Source organism: Radiomyces spectabilis, assembly GCF_025331425.1.
Source record: "Radiomyces spectabilis strain NRRL 2753 chromosome Unknown BYT42scaffold_7, whole genome shotgun sequence".
Lineage (NCBI taxonomy): Eukaryota > Fungi > Mucoromycota > Mucoromycetes > Mucorales > Radiomycetaceae > Radiomyces > Radiomyces spectabilis.
In genome coordinates this window covers 104,238-122,909 of record NW_026251932.1, presented here as the reverse complement: position 1 = coordinate 122,909, position 18,672 = coordinate 104,238, and the positions used below count along the sequence as shown (strand labels likewise).

The window sequence follows — 18,672 nt, the reverse complement described above, 5'->3', positions numbered from 1 at the left end:
AAGCCCGTCACGAACATCGCGTTCAAGACAAGACGCGGAGCGCGCGACGTTCGTATGGCGTGTGATTCCCGCCATCGGTTCTTAACTTTGCCACATGGAATTCACTCATGCCGTCGATCGTTTTCACTCAGCCTTGAAAGATATTTTTCTGAAAAAAGCAAAGACGAATTCACAAAAGCAAGCTCTGCAACGAGCCACCAACATTCCATGGTAGATCCAGAGATACATTGCAGGGCCGCAGCAATGAGGCCATTATAACTCAACAAAAGATTTTACACAGGTCCTGGGTCGCTGTATGTCTTGCGCAATTGCTCATCGAGTACCCAACAGCTATTACAGAAACCATTATTCTCGGTGAGCTGGAGCTGCAGGTACGCGTAGTACAACTGTCATTGTATGAGTTTTTCTTTTTTCAGATTGTCTCTAATTCATAAATGATGTCGCGGAAGTAAAGTGGGAGCGTGCTTTTTTGAAACGGTATCGCGGTCTTGACAGCAGTAAGTGACTTGAAAGGGATGGCACACATGATCCGCTTTTGGCACTGATACAAGGGCCTGCGTCTCAGATTTTGGTACAATTCAGGCACTGTATGACAGTAGCCCAATACGCGCCGCTGCCTTGGAAGTCACCGTCAAAGAATGGTCCATTGTACCAGAGACCAATATCTATATCCTTTTTTCCTGTTGTCGCTGCATTTCTTGAGTACTCTAGTGCACTGTGGATGGTGTAGGCTTTGCTTTTTTTTTACAACATACGTATGATCCTTAACCATGTCAATACGGCTTGTCACTGTAGGTGAAGCGACGTCTTATCAGGTCTTGGATATTTATTTGCATCCCAAATTCAATCAATGGGTCACCCCTTCATCCTCATCTCCATCTCAGCCTTCCAATCAAACAAGTAGTCCATTCTTAAAGGTACAGTCAGAAATAGTCAAAGATGTCAAACACAGGGCTGATCGTGATACACGAAATATAGGATCGATCGATTCGCATGATCTGTTCAAGTTTGGTCAATACGCCTATCAAAACACAATATCACAACAGCAGCTTAAGTCGCATCAACCGCATTGGACGCGCGCCTCCAACTCAGTTATTGATGTTTATGCTCACGAGCGAAGATGGGCCGTTTATTCGTCAAGAATTCTTGCGTCCAGGCAATCGGCTGGAAAATGTCGTCCATCCTACCGGTCTTCGTTCGCGCAAAGTGCACCGACTATGGCTAAAGGTAGACTTATGGAGATACATCATGATTCAGATCCAAGGTCCATATTGACATGTGGCTCTAGGTGATTCACGTAGAATGTATCACACACACGTCTCCTATCGCTTCCATCCAAACCGCTTCCCAAACCAACGGAATGACAAAACTGCAGCGCACCGATATTTATGTGGTAGACCATATGGGTAGCGACGAGCCGGCTTTGTTCTCGCTGTATGATGAGCAAGCGCAATTGGCTACCTTGATACGCCGCGTAAGTAGAACCCGAATTTTTTTTATTTTTTTTGAGACGTGCTGTTCCTGTGTGTTTTAATGTTGCATGAATTAGGGCGATTATATAGGATTATATAACCCGAAAGTGTCTGATCGCTGTACGCAGAGTCAAGAGGCCCGTTCAGATATTGTGCTCGAATACGATAATGAAACTGTGATATTTCTCATGTCCGACAAGGACGCACGTGTCGTGGACGGAGTCAACCGCGATTCTCAGCGACCTGCTTCCCTTGTTTCCAATGGCTCCAATAGCCCGATATCCGAATTCTGGAACCATCCCTCACAGAAGAAAGGCATTGTCGAAAGTGACGATGAGGTATAACCATAGGCTTTTGTGTTTCTCTCTGACATAGTACAACAGAGCGTGTTAACATTATTACTTGTTAGGGATTTATGGACTGCATCAATTATATGGATCGCATTTTCATTCGTGACTTGGATTCATGCATGCTGAACGTCACTATATTTGGACGCGTCGTGGCAATGGCAAGTAATGTGAGTGACAGATTTCATATTTTTAGATCATTTCATAGCCCGCAACTCATGCTCACGGATACGGCACGATAGAATCCATTTACAACAAACGATGGACTCACCAAAATGGATCGATACGCGATACGAATCGTTGATGTCACTGGTAAGGACAAAGGCCACGTGCAACAGCCTTTTTTTTTAATTACTTGTCGGAGCCTCAACTGATACCGAAAAAACATTCAGGCAAAATGGATGTTACGTTGTGGGAAGAAGCAGGTCGTCGAACACGCCAATTGCGGCCCGGTCATTATGTACTCATGACCGGTTTAAGCACCTCCGCCGTCCATATGGGTCCGAAAGACAAGCCCATATGGTACGTCAATGGCAGCATTGTATGTGGTACCCAAGTCTTTAACGGTAAGCTTTTTTTTTTGTTTTTCGCTGCGATCAAACTTTTAATTTCTTTTCATATTCCCCTTTAATAGTCTCAACCATGAACAGTCTATTGGTGAGCTCCAGCTTACGGCACGTTACGCCGTTGGAATGGTTGGATAAACAAGATCATACGCATACGGAAGCCATTGTAGCGGGTTGGGAATTAAGAACGTGTGAGTCCCCTGATTTGGCTCTTTTGAGCGATGATTACACGGACCGGCAGGGTTTTTGTTGTCACCAACCTATCGGAAATCTGGGTGCTTTGGTGATTGCAGATAGCCGTAAGTGAATCAAAGACTGAAGAAATTGTGGTGGCAAGAAATGGATTCTGCATTCTGTGCTCATACTACGTTGTTATTGCGATGCTCCTGTGTTTTATGCTGATGGTTTTTTTTTTTTTTTTTTTCGCCCCTGGTCTCCCATGTATGCCATGGGATTGCAGATGCAGCCTGTCTTCGGCCGGTGACAACTCCGACAGGGCCACAGGGAGCGAATCACAAAAAAGGTATACGGATGTGTGATTTTTGCGGTCATTCTATCGCGAACGATGAAGTGGTACAGACATTTCGCAGTCGACCGGACAGTATTTCAGGCACGGGGTGGATCGAGTGGCGATTGGATGATGGAACACGTTCCATCTTAGCGTATGGTGGCGAAGAGGTAAGCCAAGAACGAAAGCAGGGGATTTGAGTTTTCTTGTTGCGCGTGATCAAGTTGAAAGAAAAAGAAGAAGAACAACAAGCGCAACTTTTTAAAGGAGTGTAAAGTGGGGTGCGACGATACCAATTATAGTGGATTGGGTGACATTTTTTTTTTTTTCCTTGCAGACATTACTGAATATACCTGCCCGGCAATTTAAGCTCCTGTCACACGAAATGCAGGTTGGGTTTCTCGATTGTGTGGTGGGCAAACAAATTGTTTGTTCTGTTTCGCGAATGGTACAATCAGCTGAATTAAAAATATCGACCGACATGTGTGTGTATGTGTGACATTGACGAACGGTGTTTTCCCACTTTTTTTTTATTAGGCTGATTCCTACCGCATTGATCAAGTTGCACTGCTGTAAAAACTATTGAACCACGAGTGGATTTCGTCCCATCGTACCGTCATACAATTAATTGAATCAGGATTTGCTCTTTATGCTTTCTTCCCATCTCTACACTTGAAGCCACCATGTCAAACCTCCCGATATAGATCCATCTCAACTCCCTCTGTCTCTGTCCTTTTTTTTTTTTTCGTCTCCTCATCTTCCAACATTGCCCCTTCCGCGCGCAACCAAGAAAAGAAAAAGAAAAAAAAGAAGCCACGGAAATCCTTTTTTCATCTGCGTCTCCTCTCTCATGGCATCTTAGGCAACAGCTGAGACAATTTGAAAACGTGTGCTTCTTTGTTCCGAACATCATCATCATCTTTCGGTGCCACAGGGATTATAAAAAGACACACTCCAAACCCAGCCAGTTTCTCATATATAAAGTGGACCCTCCGTTTGAATAATTTTTTTTTAATTTTTCGTTTTCCTTTTGCCACCCGCGTCCCTTCATCCATCTCATTTCAAGCTTTTTTTTTCGCTTTTCACGCAATTCGTCACCTTCCTTTTCCTTTCCGTTCATTCATCCTCTAAAATACACAATGAAGTCCGTGTTTGTTTCTGCTCTTGCCATGCTCGCTGCTGCTTCACAAGCTTACGCCGCCATTACGGTAAGATTAGACCCAACCCTTGGGGATCCAAATCAGGAATGTTATTTGAGCATGTTAATTGAATTATGCCGTATTTAGGTGGTGACGCCTTGGGCTGATTCGCTTTGGGTAAGTTTTTTTTTTTTTTTTTGATTTATGCGTACTTCATCTACTCCATGGGAATGACCAACTCACTCCATCTCTAGACTGCCGGTGGTCATGGAAATATCACTTGGACTACCACGGCTGCTGAAGCCAATCTCAAGTGTGAAATTCAAATGTTGAACGGTAACAACACCAATGCCAAGTAGGTTTTCTGAAAAAAAATAGTCGGGTGATGGTTACGTCTCATTAATTCTGTGATCTGTAGTCTGGTTGCTTACGTGACGACTCCCGGTACACCTGTTGATTGTTCTGTGAAACAATACGATATTCATCCTTTGAACGATTTCGCCAAGGGCAAGTACTGGATCCGTATTGGTCAGTCATCGACCAATACTTGGGCTTATTCTGGTGTTTTCAATTTTGAGGGCAAGGGTACCGCCAACCCACTTCAGATCGCTACCAATGGCAGTATGCCAGTTTCCCCTTCGGGTGCCGCTGCCAAGAACGCTGCTGCTGCCGCCAGCACCACTATCGCTACTACCGGTTCATCGAGCGGTAGCAAGAGCTCAGGTAGCAATTCCGCTAGTACTACTCCCGATAATGCTGCTGGTCAGATGTCCATGAATACCAAGGCCATGGTCACCATCATGGGTGCTGGTGTTGCCGCTTTGGCTCTCCTTTAATAATTATTATGCGTGATCTTCTCTCATCTCTCTCACTGTTAAATGCAAGCCCAGCATGATTCGCTTCTCCTGATAATCTTGTTTTTTTTTTTGATTCGCTGATACATTCATTGTTCGCGTTTGATTTATTGCCCTTTTTGCTTTACTAATATTTTTTTTTTTTTCGTTCTTGCTACATCATATTAAAAAGTGTACAACATTCTGAATTCGCTAATTCTTTTTTTTTCTTTTGCATATTCTTTTAATTTATTTGCATGCTTTCTTTTTACTGTTTCTCGGTCCGGGTTCTCGCTCTCATTCCATGTAGGATGGTGACACAAGGAATATAGAAGCGTATCAAAAAGTTTCTTTGATGCGATTGGATTCAAGTAATAATAGAGAAATCTTGATCTCCACGTGGAAAACAAGGTGTTAAGGTGTTCAAAAACGACAAGCGAGTGGAATGAACCTTGATTTACACGTGCGAGATGCATTACCGCAAAGCTGAAGTAGAAACATAATGGATTGAATTGAACCTTTTTTTCTGTTTTGCATAGATGGAGGGTGATACATGAAGAATTGCCACTCGGATGATGATTGGTTGACCAGCTGACGTGGATCAAAAATGCATGTTTGTTGACAAGCATGAAACGCTATGGTGGGTGTCTTGCACAATTGAGGCAAACTAAAATGATGCTGGCCAGGATCAAACGACTACAGAAACCTGAATCCCCAAAAAGAACAAGACGATCAGAAAGGGGGCGAAAAGGATGAGAAAGGGTGCCTTCTTTTTGGCTCGTTTTTTATTTTTTATTTCTCAGATAAATACGCCGAGAAGAACAAGAACAGTAGTAAGCCGAAGAACAAGAAGAAGCTCCCTGTTTCCCTCTCTGACTTTTTTTTAAGTTCTCTTTTTCAGTTCTTGATCTTCCTTTTTCTTTGCCACCTAAAAACGCATTGCTTTTTTTTTCTTCAACGCCCCTTTCCCAAACATATACTTTACTCCTTCTTTTTTGGCTTTTGTTTTTTTTTTTTTTTTTTCTTGGCTCATTGCTAATCTACATTGTCATCTCTTTCATTCTCCTTTTTGCATCTTTACTTTCATAATACTTGTTTTGCGAATTCTCGGCGCTTGTTCAACCACTTTCAATTTTGGCCGTCAATATGATTAAATCGATTATTCCACAGACCCTGAAACGAAACAAACATCATTCACTGCCGTTGATGAAAAAGTCGTCCGATACCGCCGCTCACCCTCCACCTCCGTCTAATAATAACAATAATACCACCTCCCACAGCAATCATAGTTACGGTCATAATACCCAAGCCTCGCCCAATCATAATGATCACAGCAATAATAACACTGATTCAACGAGTTTTGTAAATAATCAAGATACCCTCCTGAATGGCATCGGTCCATATACCTTTTTAAAGCAACTGGGAAACGGAAAGTTTAGTCGGGTCATGCTCGCCACTCACTCTGAAACTCAAACCCAAGTGGCGATTAAGGTAGGTTGAAAATTAGTTGCTACCCTATCACCACGGGGGTTTTTCCTTTATTACTTTATCATCATGCACTTTTATATGTGTAAAATGAAAAATGCATAAAACAATCAAGGAACAAAACGACCCTATAGATTACATTGAGCAATGGTTTAATAGAATGGAATGATAGATCATCAACAAGCAAGCACATGATTACCGTGTTATGTCGCGCTTGGTACGAGAAATCAACTTGATGGAGGTATTGGATCATCCGAATATCGTCAAACTCTTTGAGACATACGAAACGTGTGATTCGCTATTTCTGGTGATGGAGTATGTTCCCGGTCACAACCTGGATGAATACCTGCAAAAATCGGGGGGTACTCTTACAGAAAAGGAGGCACGAAACCTGTTTCGACAGTTGGTGGCGGCTGTCAGTTTCTGCCACAGCCGTTGGGTGGTTCATCGTGACTTGAAGGTAAGTAAAAAATATATATTCTCTTATTGTTGAACAAAGTTTGTAAACGTCTACATTGTCATAGACACCGAATATTCTAATCACCCCCGATGGCGTTGTCAAGCTGGCCGATTTTGGGTTAGGCAATAGATTCGGACTGCAACGATTGCGAACTATTTGTGGTAAGTCGAATCAGTGACCGAAAGCCACTTTTGGACTATCGAAGTCTTTTTTCCCCTGAATGGATCGCCCGTCCTTCTTATTTTTCGTATGGCTTTCTAACTCGTCATTCAGGTTCCATGTTATATTACAGTCCAGAAATTATCAGCGGTCAAAAGTATTACGGACCTGAAGTCGATTGCTGGTGTCTTGGTGTGGCCCTGTTTCGCATGACGGCCGGATTCGAACCGTTTTCCCATGCACACAGTAAGTGAAAAATATCATTGGCCTTTACCATCCTTGCATGCCATGTGTATGCTTTTTTTTTTTTTTTTTTTTTTGAATGACGCAATATCTGATGATCTCCGTGTTTTTTTTGTTTCTTTTTCATTTCTCACATTTTTCCAACGTGAGTTTAGCCGTCGGCGAACTTAAAAAGGATGTATGCAGCTGCAACTTTCCGATGCCATCGAATTTGTCAATAGATCTGCAGCGTACGATTCGGAAATGTCTGCAGGTGGACCGCCGACGACGCATGAGCGTGCGTGCCGCCCTTCAAGATGACGCTTGGTTAACAGACAATCACCTCCTGCCATGTCCCATTACCGACAGTCACAAACCGACGGCGATGCCCGATGAAGCCTCCACCACGGGTCCAGTCAACGAAGACGAAGCTGTCCATGCCAATGGACGCCCAACAGATTATGCACGAAGACAGTACATCCGAGATCTTGAAAACAGCCAGCACAGCTATCCTGCCGTCAAGCGAACGGTTATTTACCATCCAGTGAATGCATCCACCTATTTTACGACCAAAACGTGCGGGGATCTGGGGCCAGTCGTCAATGGAACTGCCACCCACTACAGTTCCAGCAACGAGCATTACCATTATCAGCATCAGCGGATAGAAATGCTACGTTCCGAAATACTTCAATCCATCCGTCAACGAGCACGTCGTCTGGGGATGCGATCAACCAAGTTGATCACGATAATGCCATCTTTCAAACTTGACAAGGGAAAACGATCGTTGAAATTGTCGGAAATGCTGCAACGGTATTACAAAGATCAAATGTATTGGTTTCAACTGACGCGTCCCGAAGGGTCTCGGCCGCCTTCGCTGTCTTCCGGATCGTCCTCCACGTCTTCCATGTCGACCGTGGGTGCCTCGGATAATGAAGATATCCCAAATCCGGCCATGGCCGTATGCAATGGTGACAGAGTAGCCCAAGATGTCATGACCTTGGTCAAAGAAACATGCCAGTTGATGGGCATTACCTTTGTTCAGGAATCGCCCACCCAATTAATATGTGTTCTCACCCTTCGCGATGCACAAAAATCTGATGCCTCATTGTCTCCTCCACCTCCCGTGCGGCGACGTGAAAGCCGAAACAGCAGTCGGTCCACGACAGGGTCGGTTGCCACAACGACCAACGGCGCCTTTTCCATGGAAGAAGATGGTTCACGGGCTCAAACAAAGCGAATGTCCTTACCGCTTCTGTCTCATTTGACCTCGTCCATGACCACCTCTTTCTTTGGACGTACCAAGCAGCGACATTCCATCGATGGTCGAAGTTCCAGTATTTCCGAAAGTCTTCGACGTAACAAGAAGAAGGACGGGGTAGCAGTATTTACCATTGATATCAAACAGACCCATCGAAAGAGTCAGCTGGTGGGTTTGCGGTTTTCCAAACAACAAGGTTCATCCAGTGTGTTTAAAATGGCCGGTGGCTGGATCACAGGCGTCATCAGTATGAATGATTTTAGATAGATAAGTATCAACATCATAACTGAAAAAAAGTGGTTCCATATTTATCAAAAAAAAAAGAACAAGTTAAAAATCATATTCAATTTTGTCTCATTGCTATCCTACTTGTTATTCTCCTATCCACCTTTGTTTCTGTATATCATTATGACCCTTTTTTTTGTACGAGAACCAAACATGACAAAGATTCGTTTTTTAATATCAAACTTTATGAATAGTGGGATTTACTGAACTTGCATATTACTGTAAAAATGTTATAAATACGTGTGAAAGGATCGTGTGATGAAGATGATGAGATGTTAGTCATTAAAGAGTATAAAGACCGTGAATCATAAAAAAAAGGGAACAATGTGAATAGGAAAAAAAAAATGAATAAATAGAGTAAATAAATAAAAGATGATTCCAAGATGACAGGTAAAAAGAAAATCATATAGATCATGAGTACGGGTGCGACGCGGGCCAGAAGATTTCCGTGATGAAAGGATGAGAGGTGATAGCAGGCAAAGTGAAAGAGAAGAAGGTTACGAGGAGCCAGTGAACGATTGGCTGTTGAAAAAATAGGCCCATTGATCTTGAAAACGATCCACCCACGCTGTGATGGTCAACACTCTTTCACGCAGGGAACGCATGGAAAGTAACTTGAGTTTCTCGTTTTCATCCAAAGGCATCATATTAGCAATCCACCAGGTCAGAATCACCCGATCACGACGAGGACCACGTGAAATGGGCGGATCGCCCATGGCAGCCAACCATTGCGAGAACCGATCGTTTGTATTGGGTATCTGCTGGGAAATCAAGCGATCAATGAACGAAGCCAAATCATCCAGCAAATCATCAGTGCTTTGTTCCTCTCTGTTGACGGTCGATGATGAGGCCACTTGAGATTGAGCTGGTTTCGCCAACGCCGACGCCGACGAGGAAGCGAGGGCGGTCGACTTGGGTTTCGCTTGCTGGTAACTGAGGCCTTGGACATGCATCTGTAACCAAGGCGATCGAACCGTCGGATTCTGGGTCTGTGGATGAGCTTGAGCAGCCCATGAAGGTCGATGCGTACCTAGCATACCAGTCATATAAGGACGACTGCCAGCCGCAAGTCTCATTTGCGCAGACGGTGTTCCCGGACGAACAGAAGCCATCGCTGTCGGCGGTCTCACAAACTGTTGCACTTGCTGTTGCTGTTGTTGCTGCTGTTGTTGTTGCCTTGCTCTGGCCGCACTAGCACTCAAAATCTGCTGTCTCTCTCGAGCCTGTTCTTGTTCCTCGGGTATATCATCAATGCGTTCCACTTGACCCACATGATAACCATCCACAACACTATGTGAACTGATCCGAAAGCGATGAGATCCAATCGCTTCTACAATCGATCGTCCATCCACCAAAGTCTGCACATGAGTTAATTCCAACATGGTACCATACTCTGCAAACGGTTCCCCATCGCCCGCCGACGATCGCTGAACAAGACACATGGCAAATCGGCGACGGCATGATTGCATGACTCTTCGTAACATGAGACGATACCGTGGTTCAAATATATGAATGACGCAACGCACATGAGGAAATGCCAATGATCCAATGAGAATGGGCACAGTGTCCTCATCTTGCTCCAATTGCATGTCCATTTCACGATCCTGATCATCATCAAAGAAAAGACCCAGCCAATCGCAAAGCATCTGACAAGGTTTATCCACCGTCTTTACCGGTTGGCGACAAAATGGACAGCTGCGTTGATGATCTACCGAGCGTAGCAGACATGGTCGACAAAATGTGTGACCGCATGGCGTCGTGGTGGGTTTGTAGAAGCGATTGCAGCAAATGGCACATTCCGATGCGTTGATGATGTGAGGACGGAGATTATCGAGAGAGCACTTGGGGGTGGTGGCGCCGGTTTGCGTGGTATAGATGGACTGCAATTGCTGGACTAAAATATTCACATTCATGGATTGGCAGTGGGTGTGGATATGCGTGCAGTAAGGACAAGGTCGGTTCTCCAAGGCTTGCGTGCATTGATGACATACAGTGTATCCACAAGATAAAGTTCGTGGGCTCTCCAAGCTAGATTCACAGACTGGACACTGTAGGATCGTTGCCAGCGTTTCCTCGACTGCGGATCGGGCCCGTTTCGCATGGCCGAGTACCGTCGAAACCTCCCCGTCGTCGTCGTCTGCGTCGTCTTCGCGTACTCGTTTCTGCGAAAGCTTGAATTTTTCCAATTTCGTTCGATAATGGAGCCAACCTGATCAATCAATGAAATAAAAATACCAGAGACGAAAAACAGGTGCAAAACAAACGATCAACCCCAATTAAGAAAAGGCGAGAATTTTTGAAATGAAAAAAAGCCAAAGAAAAAAAATTGGTAAACGGATCAATTTGGAAATCAAAAAAAGAAACAGTCAAAGCCCGCATCAATGGAACATGCAAAGAAAAAAAAAGATTGTCAGTCTTCTGTTGCATATTATTGTTACTGAAATTTTTTTTTTCGCGCTATTTACATAGTGTGCTTCCATAGTTCATCAGACAAATCAGCTGCTTGCCTTTTGGTGTAGGCGGCTTTCCACCTCGTTTTCTAATTGGATGCACGGTTATTGCTGCGATTACCGACGAAGGAAGCCCGCCGACAACGGGCGAGGGGGAAACCACCAAAGAAAAATAAATAAATAAAGAAGGATAGACGAAAAAGAAAAAGGATACCCACAAAATGAATGGTCAATGAAAATGACAAATCAGTAAAAAAAGGTCTTTTTTACCTCGTCCATATATGCAAATGTATGGATTCTATTTATACATGAAGGACCGATCAATGGATGGAAAGAAAGAAGGATGCATGATCGATGATAATGAACAAAAAAAAAAGAATAAAAAGGGAAAAGTAGGAAAAAAAAACAAGAGAGACCAATTGTAAAAAAAAAATGGCGCGTAAATGTTGAAATTTTTTTTTCTCGATCGATCGTTTCGACCATTCGGGACGGATTTGGAAATGTTCATGTCGAATTTCATGGATGGAAATTGCCATCGATCGGTTGCGTGGTGGTGACAGCAGCCGTCGCTTGTTTCCCAGGCACCTTCATGACTTTGACTTCTTTGTTGGTATAAACGGGATGCAATTGCCGTTCAATGTAACTGGAAAACGTGCTGTCCTTGGTCCCGAAAAATGTGTGTCCTTGAGCAGAAATCATGGCGTCGAGCATGGGAATCAGATAGCTTGTCAATTTCACTTTCTCTTCCACAACCTGAATCCGTTGCAAATCGCTGAGTTCTTTGGCGAAATCCGACAAGGTAAATACACAGGGGAAGGTGGCAAAGATTTTGCGCAACAGCGGGTTGTTTCGAGGATCGCTGGCGTCGGTGGCAATGTAAATGACCGTCTTTTGGAACTTTTCCGTCACTGAATTGGCGGCCTGACACGGTAATGCAATCTCCGGCCGCGGACCCAACACCTTTTCTAACTCGGCTGCAGGAGGGTGATGCACCTCCACCGGCTTGGCAGTGTCTTCCAAGGGTCGGAACTTTCGCAATTGACGGACCTCGTAATCGGTATTTTCCTGACGATCTTGATCGTGCTTGTATTCCTCCAACGCCTTGACTTGACTTACATCTAGATCGGTGAACTTGTTCACCAATTCGTGATATATGTCGTCCACATTGATCGATGCACGGACTTTGAATAAACCATCCCCTACTCGTATATGCAATCCCACAAACGACCCCACGCCACCTAGCTGTTCCACAATTCGCGCTGTCGTGTCGACGAGAACCGGGTTTTTGAAGATCATGTGGGTGCGAATAAATCGAAGCAACTCGGCGTGCTCTTCCGTCTGCGCAAGCACACGATACGTGCCAAACACGGACCCAAAATGGATCAACGGCTCCTGGATGGCTTCCAGCGACGCTAATTCGATCCGGTTCACAAATTTGGCAAGAGGTGTCGTGGAAGCGGGATTATCATAAACGCGGAATTCATACGGTGACATATCCCTCATAAACCGTACATTCTTTTCTGTCAATCCCAAGGACTCGTACATCCATTCCAAACTCAAGTCGTTTCTTTGCACGATCCGTACTTTATCTTGAAAGACCCCCATGTCGTAGAAAAACGACCAAGGCACGCTCGTCCATCGAAAATAATTCAGACATTCGGCGGGGATCGATTCGTCTGGTTCAAACCGAGGGCAATGCTCGAGACCGCGCTTGGTCTGCAACAATAAACGTTCGTACATCTTTTCGTACCGCAGCCACGGCATGGCCGGATTGCCGAGAAACACGGGCGGCAACAGTAACGTTCGATTCAGATAAGATGCCAGCAGTAACGCATTTTCAAGTTCAATGCGTTGATTGTGGAATCCGGAATGGGGAAGATACGTGATGTATTTTTCACCGGGCGTTGGTTGATGGAAAGCAAAAGGATCAGGAAATATCACGGCAATAGGGGCCGGAGGATCACGAGAAGAAGGTGGTGGTTGACTGTTCGATGAAGACGAGAATTCATAGTGGCCCACGATGTTGCTGTTCTTTTGCGAATGAAGGGTATGACGAGGATACGCCGAGAATATCATGAATATTAAAAAACAAACGCCAATGCTTAGAAGAGCAACCACTCTCCTTCGCGAAGAAAACACCATTTTCTACAGGATGACCTGCCTTAATTTGCAGATGAGAAGAAGGATGAGGATCAAAAAAGAGGTGGCCGACCAAATTAAAAAAAAAAAAAGTGTCAGTGCAATCACCACACAGTCCAAAAGATTCACGATCCGAAGAAATTTTTCATACTCAAAAGGAGGTCAAAAGCATATTATGGCTCGGCAGTGATAGAAAGCTCCATCAATATCATTTAAAAGCCACTCACTACTTGTATATATTTAACAAGATCCATTAAAGCTTGAAGCTTCGGCAGCTTGATGTCGACGAAGAAACAAAGTATTCTAGTATGACAAGATTTTTATTTCATCATCAAGGTAGTTTAGCACGAAAAATGGAACAATAACAAGAGAACAAGATAATGGATTGGCGTTGCTGGTACGCTTATGGTTTGTTGAGATCAAAATCCAAGCCAGCATGTTGTCGCAGGGCTATTGAATAATAATGAGTATTGGATCCATCGGGGGTTATAGCCAATGTTATATGTGTCTCTCTACTTACCACCTACAACGGCTGACAGATCCACATCGCCTTTGACAGCTTGTGCTTCATCGAGATGTTGTAACATAAGGTCGGTAATAGGCAAATCGACGTTGGAGCTGCGAGCCAAGTGCAGGATATGGTTGACATCCTTCTTGGCCGAAGTGATGGGGAAGTGGACTTCGCTGTTGTAAGTGTTCTTCAACATGCGATCCGCGTACGCCCCAAGAAGGGTACCAGGGAAAACACAGTGTAACAGCTCCACGACCTTGTCTTGTCCTGCACCGGATTTTTCACCCAGCGTAAGACCTTCAGCCAGCATTTCAATCACGCTTGTAATGAAAAAGTTGCCGCATAATTTGAGCTTGACCGCCTCTTCAACGGGCTCACCCAACTCGATCAGTTTCTTGCCAATGACATTGACCAACAATGGCTTGATGGCCGATCTTTGTGGAATGGGTCCGGCCATGAGAATGGTCAAGTCGGCGGCTTGAGCCTTGAGAGGAGGGCCCATGATAGGACACGCCATATAGTGAGCACCGACGTTGGCTACTTTGCTGGCCAGTTCCTGTGCGAGGACCGGGTCAATAGTGGACTGCTCGACGAGAATCGTATTCTGTTTCAGTCCTTGGTCCAACAAACCCTGAACCACCTCCTGAACCGCTTTATCATTTAAAAGGCAAGTGAAAATAATATCGGCTTGAGCCACTTGTGCCAAAGAGTCGACTACTTGCACGGGGTGCTTTTCCTTTAGTTGTTCCGCTCGCGCTTTGGTTCGATTGTATGCCAACAACGGAGGCTGACCATCATATTTCAAGCGATCGGCAATATGCCCGGCCATGGCGAATCCCATAGCTCCCAATCCAACGTAAGCAATTTGCATGATTTTCGGGATGATACGATAAAAAGAAAAAGAGGCAAAGCGAAAATGCAGTGTGCCAAACTGTAAGCGCAGTTTTATTTGTTCACCTCGAATGTGCGCGCGTTAAAATTCATCCCAAAGTCCGCCATCTTTCAAAAAAAGACCCCAGCAAAACATAACCCTACAAAACCTCTTTTTTTTCATGCGTCTTTCTAAGTCGTGGCATACGGGGGTTCGCAGCGGTTTTTTAGAATTTTTTGCCTTCATGGCACGCGCCGATTTGTAATCGATTTATAGTATAACGAGATACACTGCTGTGAAAGTAAGTCGATCAAAACCGCAATGGCATCATATTGTTTTCCATGACCACAATAAAAATGTCGCGTCTGTAGAACTTGGCAGCGGATCTCACTATCAGACATTCCGAAAACTATAGTCACTTTATGGTTCAATTTTCCTATCTTGGATCAAGTCGTGTGAACATGTCTGTTCCTAGCAAAGGAAGCGGAAAACTTTGCGGAAATCTTTCGATCATGCTCCAATCTTTACATCGTATTAAGTGAGTTCAAAGGCTTTGTTTAACATTTTCATAAGTATGTGGACAAGTGCTGTAATAAGCAGAGGCCTCTGAAAAGCTTGCCAAAGTAATTTTCTAATGACTCTCGTTTTTTCTTTGGCTATCTGAGACAACAATTTACCACATTTTTGAAGATTCCCCTCCTCTCTTTTTCTTTATTATATATACATTGATTTTGGCTTCTAACTACGCTTGGGATTATCGCTACGCAGTTAGGGAAAACAATGGCAGATGCTGTACAGTAATGAGACATGTGTGTCTGTGTGTTTCGGGGGGGGGGAAAGATGTTGTTGACGTTATCACTCAAAGCGTAATGCGCAATACCGATGCCGATCCTTGGTGGAATCAATCAATGAGTAAATACTAGAATGTGTCGGGCGGCGTTTCGTCTCCTCAAGCTCTTCTCCTTCCAAAGGTCGGCACGACCGCCAAAAGGTTTCCGTTACCATCAGCAGAGTGCGTATGTTCTTCGAATTGATAAATGATGCTAATTCCTCCAAGGAACGTGGAAAGGTGGTCTGGCCAATTTCTTGATAACGTAGATTCTGTGATATATGAGAGAATTTAGAACAAAGGAGACAATGAGAATCCTTTGAGACTGTTGGATGATTTTATTTCGATTAATGTGATCTGCCTATTTATACTTTAGTCTTGAGTCGGAATTAATAATTATCAGTGAGTAGTCCTTGGTTATAAGGTGTATTAGGAAGGATCCACATGCTGTGATGTGACAGCTTTACCCGTATGAATTGATATAGATCCAAGTTATGGATGAAGAGGCTCAATCGGTGTTCTAATGGAGAAGCTCACTCAGAATGGAAACACGTCTAGATCCCGACCTTTCCTGTTTGGGAACACCAGTCTAGGATGGATAATACGACAAGTAGTGGATATACCACACTTTATCTTTCCCTTTCCACCTTTTTTTTTTTTTTTTTTTTTTGGCCATCCATCCCCCCAAATCTTTCTACTTTGTTCGCGCACCAAATGTGGCCAATCCGGTTTTTGTCGTCAAAGGGCATTGTCGGTGGTGTGGCTCTCTTTTTCATCGGTAGCGCTTACACGTCCTCCTGAGATTCCTCTTCTTTGATTGCCACCCGTGGTATCGTCTTGATATTTCTTCCCGACCATTTTATTTTGTAGTTGTAGTATGTATATTTGTATTTTAGTTATAGTCTTCCTGCACTCTTTTCCTCCTTTTCTTTCCCACAGGGTCTTTAGGGGGTTTTTACAGACGCACCTATTGTTTTTTTTTTATATTTGTATCGTTTCTTTTTTTTTTCGGTCGCGAAGGTCTCGATATTTGCTGCATCGAATAACAAAGGTAAAATATCTTGACGACACTTCAATCAATCAAAGAGCTTAATAACTCATTTTTTTTAAATACCCAACATATCCACACATCTTTGTAGATCTATCATAACCTTGAGCGGGACATGAATGGAGGGGGTCAATAAGTGCTGCTTTGTTCATTAAAAGTATTTCATGGTATGCCAGAGTATTGACATTAATATACCAAAGTTCCATCAAGAGTCTCGCCCAGGTTATGCCGTATTGCGTTAGACTTTTTGTCTCACGAATGTCACTCAATGTAAGAGTGTGTCATCCCAGTAGCAGGTGGTATCCATTGCACAGCGGGTGTACGACTTGTTACGATAAAGTTTCATACCAATAAATTCCAGTTGACGTTCTATCATAATAGAATTTCATACCAGGTTAATGATTCCAGCAAGATATTTTGATTATTTTTGATACTAGGTCGACTGGCACATCAATGGTATCACCCGTAAATTATCATACCAGGAGCAATTTTCCCGCAGTGGAAACCCCCCCCCAAAAGACATAAGGGTTTGACAACGTTAATAAAACGGGTTGTTGTTATTGTCTTCCTCTTGAGAAAATTTCAAGCGATGTGTGAGAGTTATCTATCTACTCTATGTCACTTACTCACTCAAGGACCTGAAGAATAAGTGTCCTTGAGAGTGGCACACTGCAGAGGATCAATTTCAGGAGCCGACCATGGATGAGACTGTGTTTTTGAATATGTGGGTGGCTCCAATTATGCGGAGGGATTCAAGCGAGTTGTGTTCTTTGGCTTTTAGGGCTTGTTGATTCATGGCGAATGCTACTGCTTCCGCTTTCCTACACAACCTGGATTGTCTAGGATTTCGCCCAAGCCTTCACGCCAAAGGTGCATTTGCCAATATTTCCTTCACTGCCGATATTTTCACGCGCCTCGCCGACAACAATAAAGCCTTTGAAGCAACCAGCCATTTTTTGTTCGAAAAGCTGAATCCAGCACGAGCCCGTACGCATTTTCGCCATTGTTGGCCTATTATTCATTACACTTCCCAATCGCGCTTGTATCGCTTGGCCGCATTTCATTGGCTACAGGAACTCAAACGTCAAAACCACTTACCCGCTCACATCCTCTTGCGCCGCAGTTACCTCGAAGACTGTCACGGTCAACACATGAACGATCTCATGCTCGCATTCTCCAATTATGTTTTGAAAGCCGTTCAAGAACGCAAAAAAGCTCACAGTAAGCAAACGATTAATGGTTCTTGTCAAAAATGGAAATAGCTGATTGATCTGGACATGAATAGCAACTTTCGTGCCATCCATCGATGCCTCAGGGACGGGTGATAAAGATACTGGAATAAAACAGACAACGGTAATGGATGTCATAGATTTCTGATAAGTGCTGCATTTTTCTCACATGTGTATCTAGATTCCTTCAAGTGCAAAAGACGTAAGGTTACGCGCAGTCACCTCTGATAATCGAGAGGCAGAAGCCTTGCCATCATCAGCTACTGCCTCGGACGACATGGGCTCAAAAAAATCACCTTTACTTGTAGAGGAATTAAATCAACCTTGTTCACCGGAATCGCCACCCTTCCACGTACCATCATCCCCGCTGGCATCTAGCACAAAATATACAGCTCCATTATCACCGTTCCAGGCTGACAACGGTTCGCCTCTGCAGTTACCGTCATCATCATCACGAAGAAATGGGGATGATCATTCAAGCTGGAGTCATTCGACCACCAGTACCACTTGTACTTCCTCCTCTCGGCGTATATCAATAGAGCTGTTCAGTCCCCGGAGGGCAGCTCAGCTGATCGATGTATCGAAATTTTCCCGCGCCGTCGAGCAGGCCAAAATACAAGGAGTCTACCACTGTGACGAGCAAGACCGGGCTTTGTCGAACCCTTCATCAACACTCATCACATTATCCGATGATCAAGATCCAACTCAAGATATCATCGCTGATGTATCATCGAGTCATTCTCCTGATAAAAGGTAAACGTCACCCTTACTTATGTCGCATACTACTTGGCTGATTTTTCTCGCATTTTCAATGATTTTCAGTTATGCCATCGATGACCGTTCATTGGTGTTGGCTACGCA

At 44.0% G+C, this 18,672-nt stretch overlaps 8 protein-coding genes across 8 annotated transcripts; 4 read left to right on the top strand and 4 right to left on the bottom strand.

Moving 5' to 3' along the window:
* Window positions 1-67: 67 nt before the first annotated feature.
* BYT42DRAFT_570311 (uncharacterized protein) lies at window positions 68-3,251 on the top strand. Its single transcript, XM_051568380.1, has 13 exons — window positions 68-210; window positions 281-371; window positions 455-497; window positions 566-667; window positions 781-917; window positions 979-1,227; window positions 1,289-1,474; window positions 1,550-1,810; window positions 1,882-1,989; window positions 2,062-2,131; window positions 2,212-2,385; window positions 2,454-2,684; window positions 2,846-3,251. Exons 1-13 carry the CDS (start codon window positions 95-97, stop codon window positions 3,091-3,093), a joined length of 2,016 nt encoding a protein of 671 aa, XP_051422749.1. The 5' UTR covers window positions 68-94; the 3' UTR covers window positions 3,094-3,251.
* A 671-nt stretch (window positions 3,252-3,922) lies between these two features.
* Window positions 3,923-5,082, top strand: BYT42DRAFT_344067 (uncharacterized protein). Its single transcript, XM_051563135.1, has 4 exons — window positions 3,923-4,101; window positions 4,180-4,209; window positions 4,287-4,387; window positions 4,451-5,082. The coding sequence occupies exons 1-4, from the start codon at window positions 4,033-4,035 to the stop codon at window positions 4,866-4,868; spliced, it is 618 nt and encodes a 205-aa protein (XP_051422748.1). The 5' UTR covers window positions 3,923-4,032; the 3' UTR covers window positions 4,869-5,082.
* Window positions 5,083-6,071: 989 nt separating this feature from the next.
* Window positions 6,072-8,716, top strand: BYT42DRAFT_496854 (kinase-like domain-containing protein; the record flags this gene model as incomplete). The annotated part of the gene is made up of 7 exons (XM_051564457.1): window positions 6,072-6,356; window positions 6,523-6,810; window positions 6,875-6,971; window positions 7,084-7,215; window positions 7,368-7,559; window positions 7,617-7,767; window positions 7,816-8,716. The coding sequence occupies 7 exons, from the start codon at window positions 6,072-6,074 to the stop codon at window positions 8,714-8,716; spliced, it is 2,046 nt and encodes a 681-aa protein (XP_051422747.1).
* Window positions 8,717-9,249: 533 nt separating this feature from the next.
* On the bottom strand, window positions 9,250-10,533 carry BYT42DRAFT_479401 (PUA-like domain-containing protein; the record flags this gene model as incomplete). The annotated part of the gene is made up of 2 exons (XM_051563665.1): window positions 9,250-9,790; window positions 9,869-10,533. Coding segments are annotated over 2 exons (1,206 nt in total), but the record flags the coding sequence as incomplete, so codon positions are not given.
* Window positions 10,534-11,700: 1,167 nt separating this feature from the next.
* Window positions 11,701-13,260, bottom strand: BYT42DRAFT_497264 (CigA protein; the record flags this gene model as incomplete). Its single annotated transcript, XM_051564484.1, has 1 exon — window positions 11,701-13,260. The coding sequence occupies one exon, from the start codon at window positions 13,258-13,260 to the stop codon at window positions 11,701-11,703; it is 1,560 nt and encodes a 519-aa protein (XP_051422745.1).
* A 466-nt stretch (window positions 13,261-13,726) lies between these two features.
* On the bottom strand, window positions 13,727-14,705 carry BYT42DRAFT_546128 (NAD binding domain of 6-phosphogluconate dehydrogenase-domain-containing protein; the record flags this gene model as incomplete). The annotated part of the gene is made up of 2 exons (XM_051565863.1): window positions 13,727-13,773; window positions 13,844-14,705. The coding sequence occupies 2 exons, from the start codon at window positions 14,703-14,705 to the stop codon at window positions 13,727-13,729; spliced, it is 909 nt and encodes a 302-aa protein (XP_051422744.1).
* Window positions 14,706-15,560: 855 nt separating this feature from the next.
* BYT42DRAFT_497693 (uncharacterized protein) lies at window positions 15,561-15,791 on the bottom strand (the record flags this gene model as incomplete). The annotated part of the gene is made up of 1 exon (XM_051564514.1): window positions 15,561-15,791. A coding segment is annotated over one exon (231 nt), but the record flags the coding sequence as incomplete, so codon positions are not given.
* A 1,482-nt stretch (window positions 15,792-17,273) lies between these two features.
* On the top strand, window positions 17,274-18,142 carry BYT42DRAFT_570292 (HAUS augmin-like complex subunit 6 N-terminus-domain-containing protein). Its single transcript, XM_051568379.1, has 4 exons — window positions 17,274-17,803; window positions 17,868-17,935; window positions 17,993-18,013; window positions 18,120-18,142. The coding sequence occupies exons 1-4, from the start codon at window positions 17,377-17,379 to the stop codon at window positions 18,126-18,128; spliced, it is 525 nt and encodes a 174-aa protein (XP_051422742.1). The 5' UTR covers window positions 17,274-17,376; the 3' UTR covers window positions 18,129-18,142.
* Window positions 18,143-18,672: the final 530 nt, after the last annotated feature.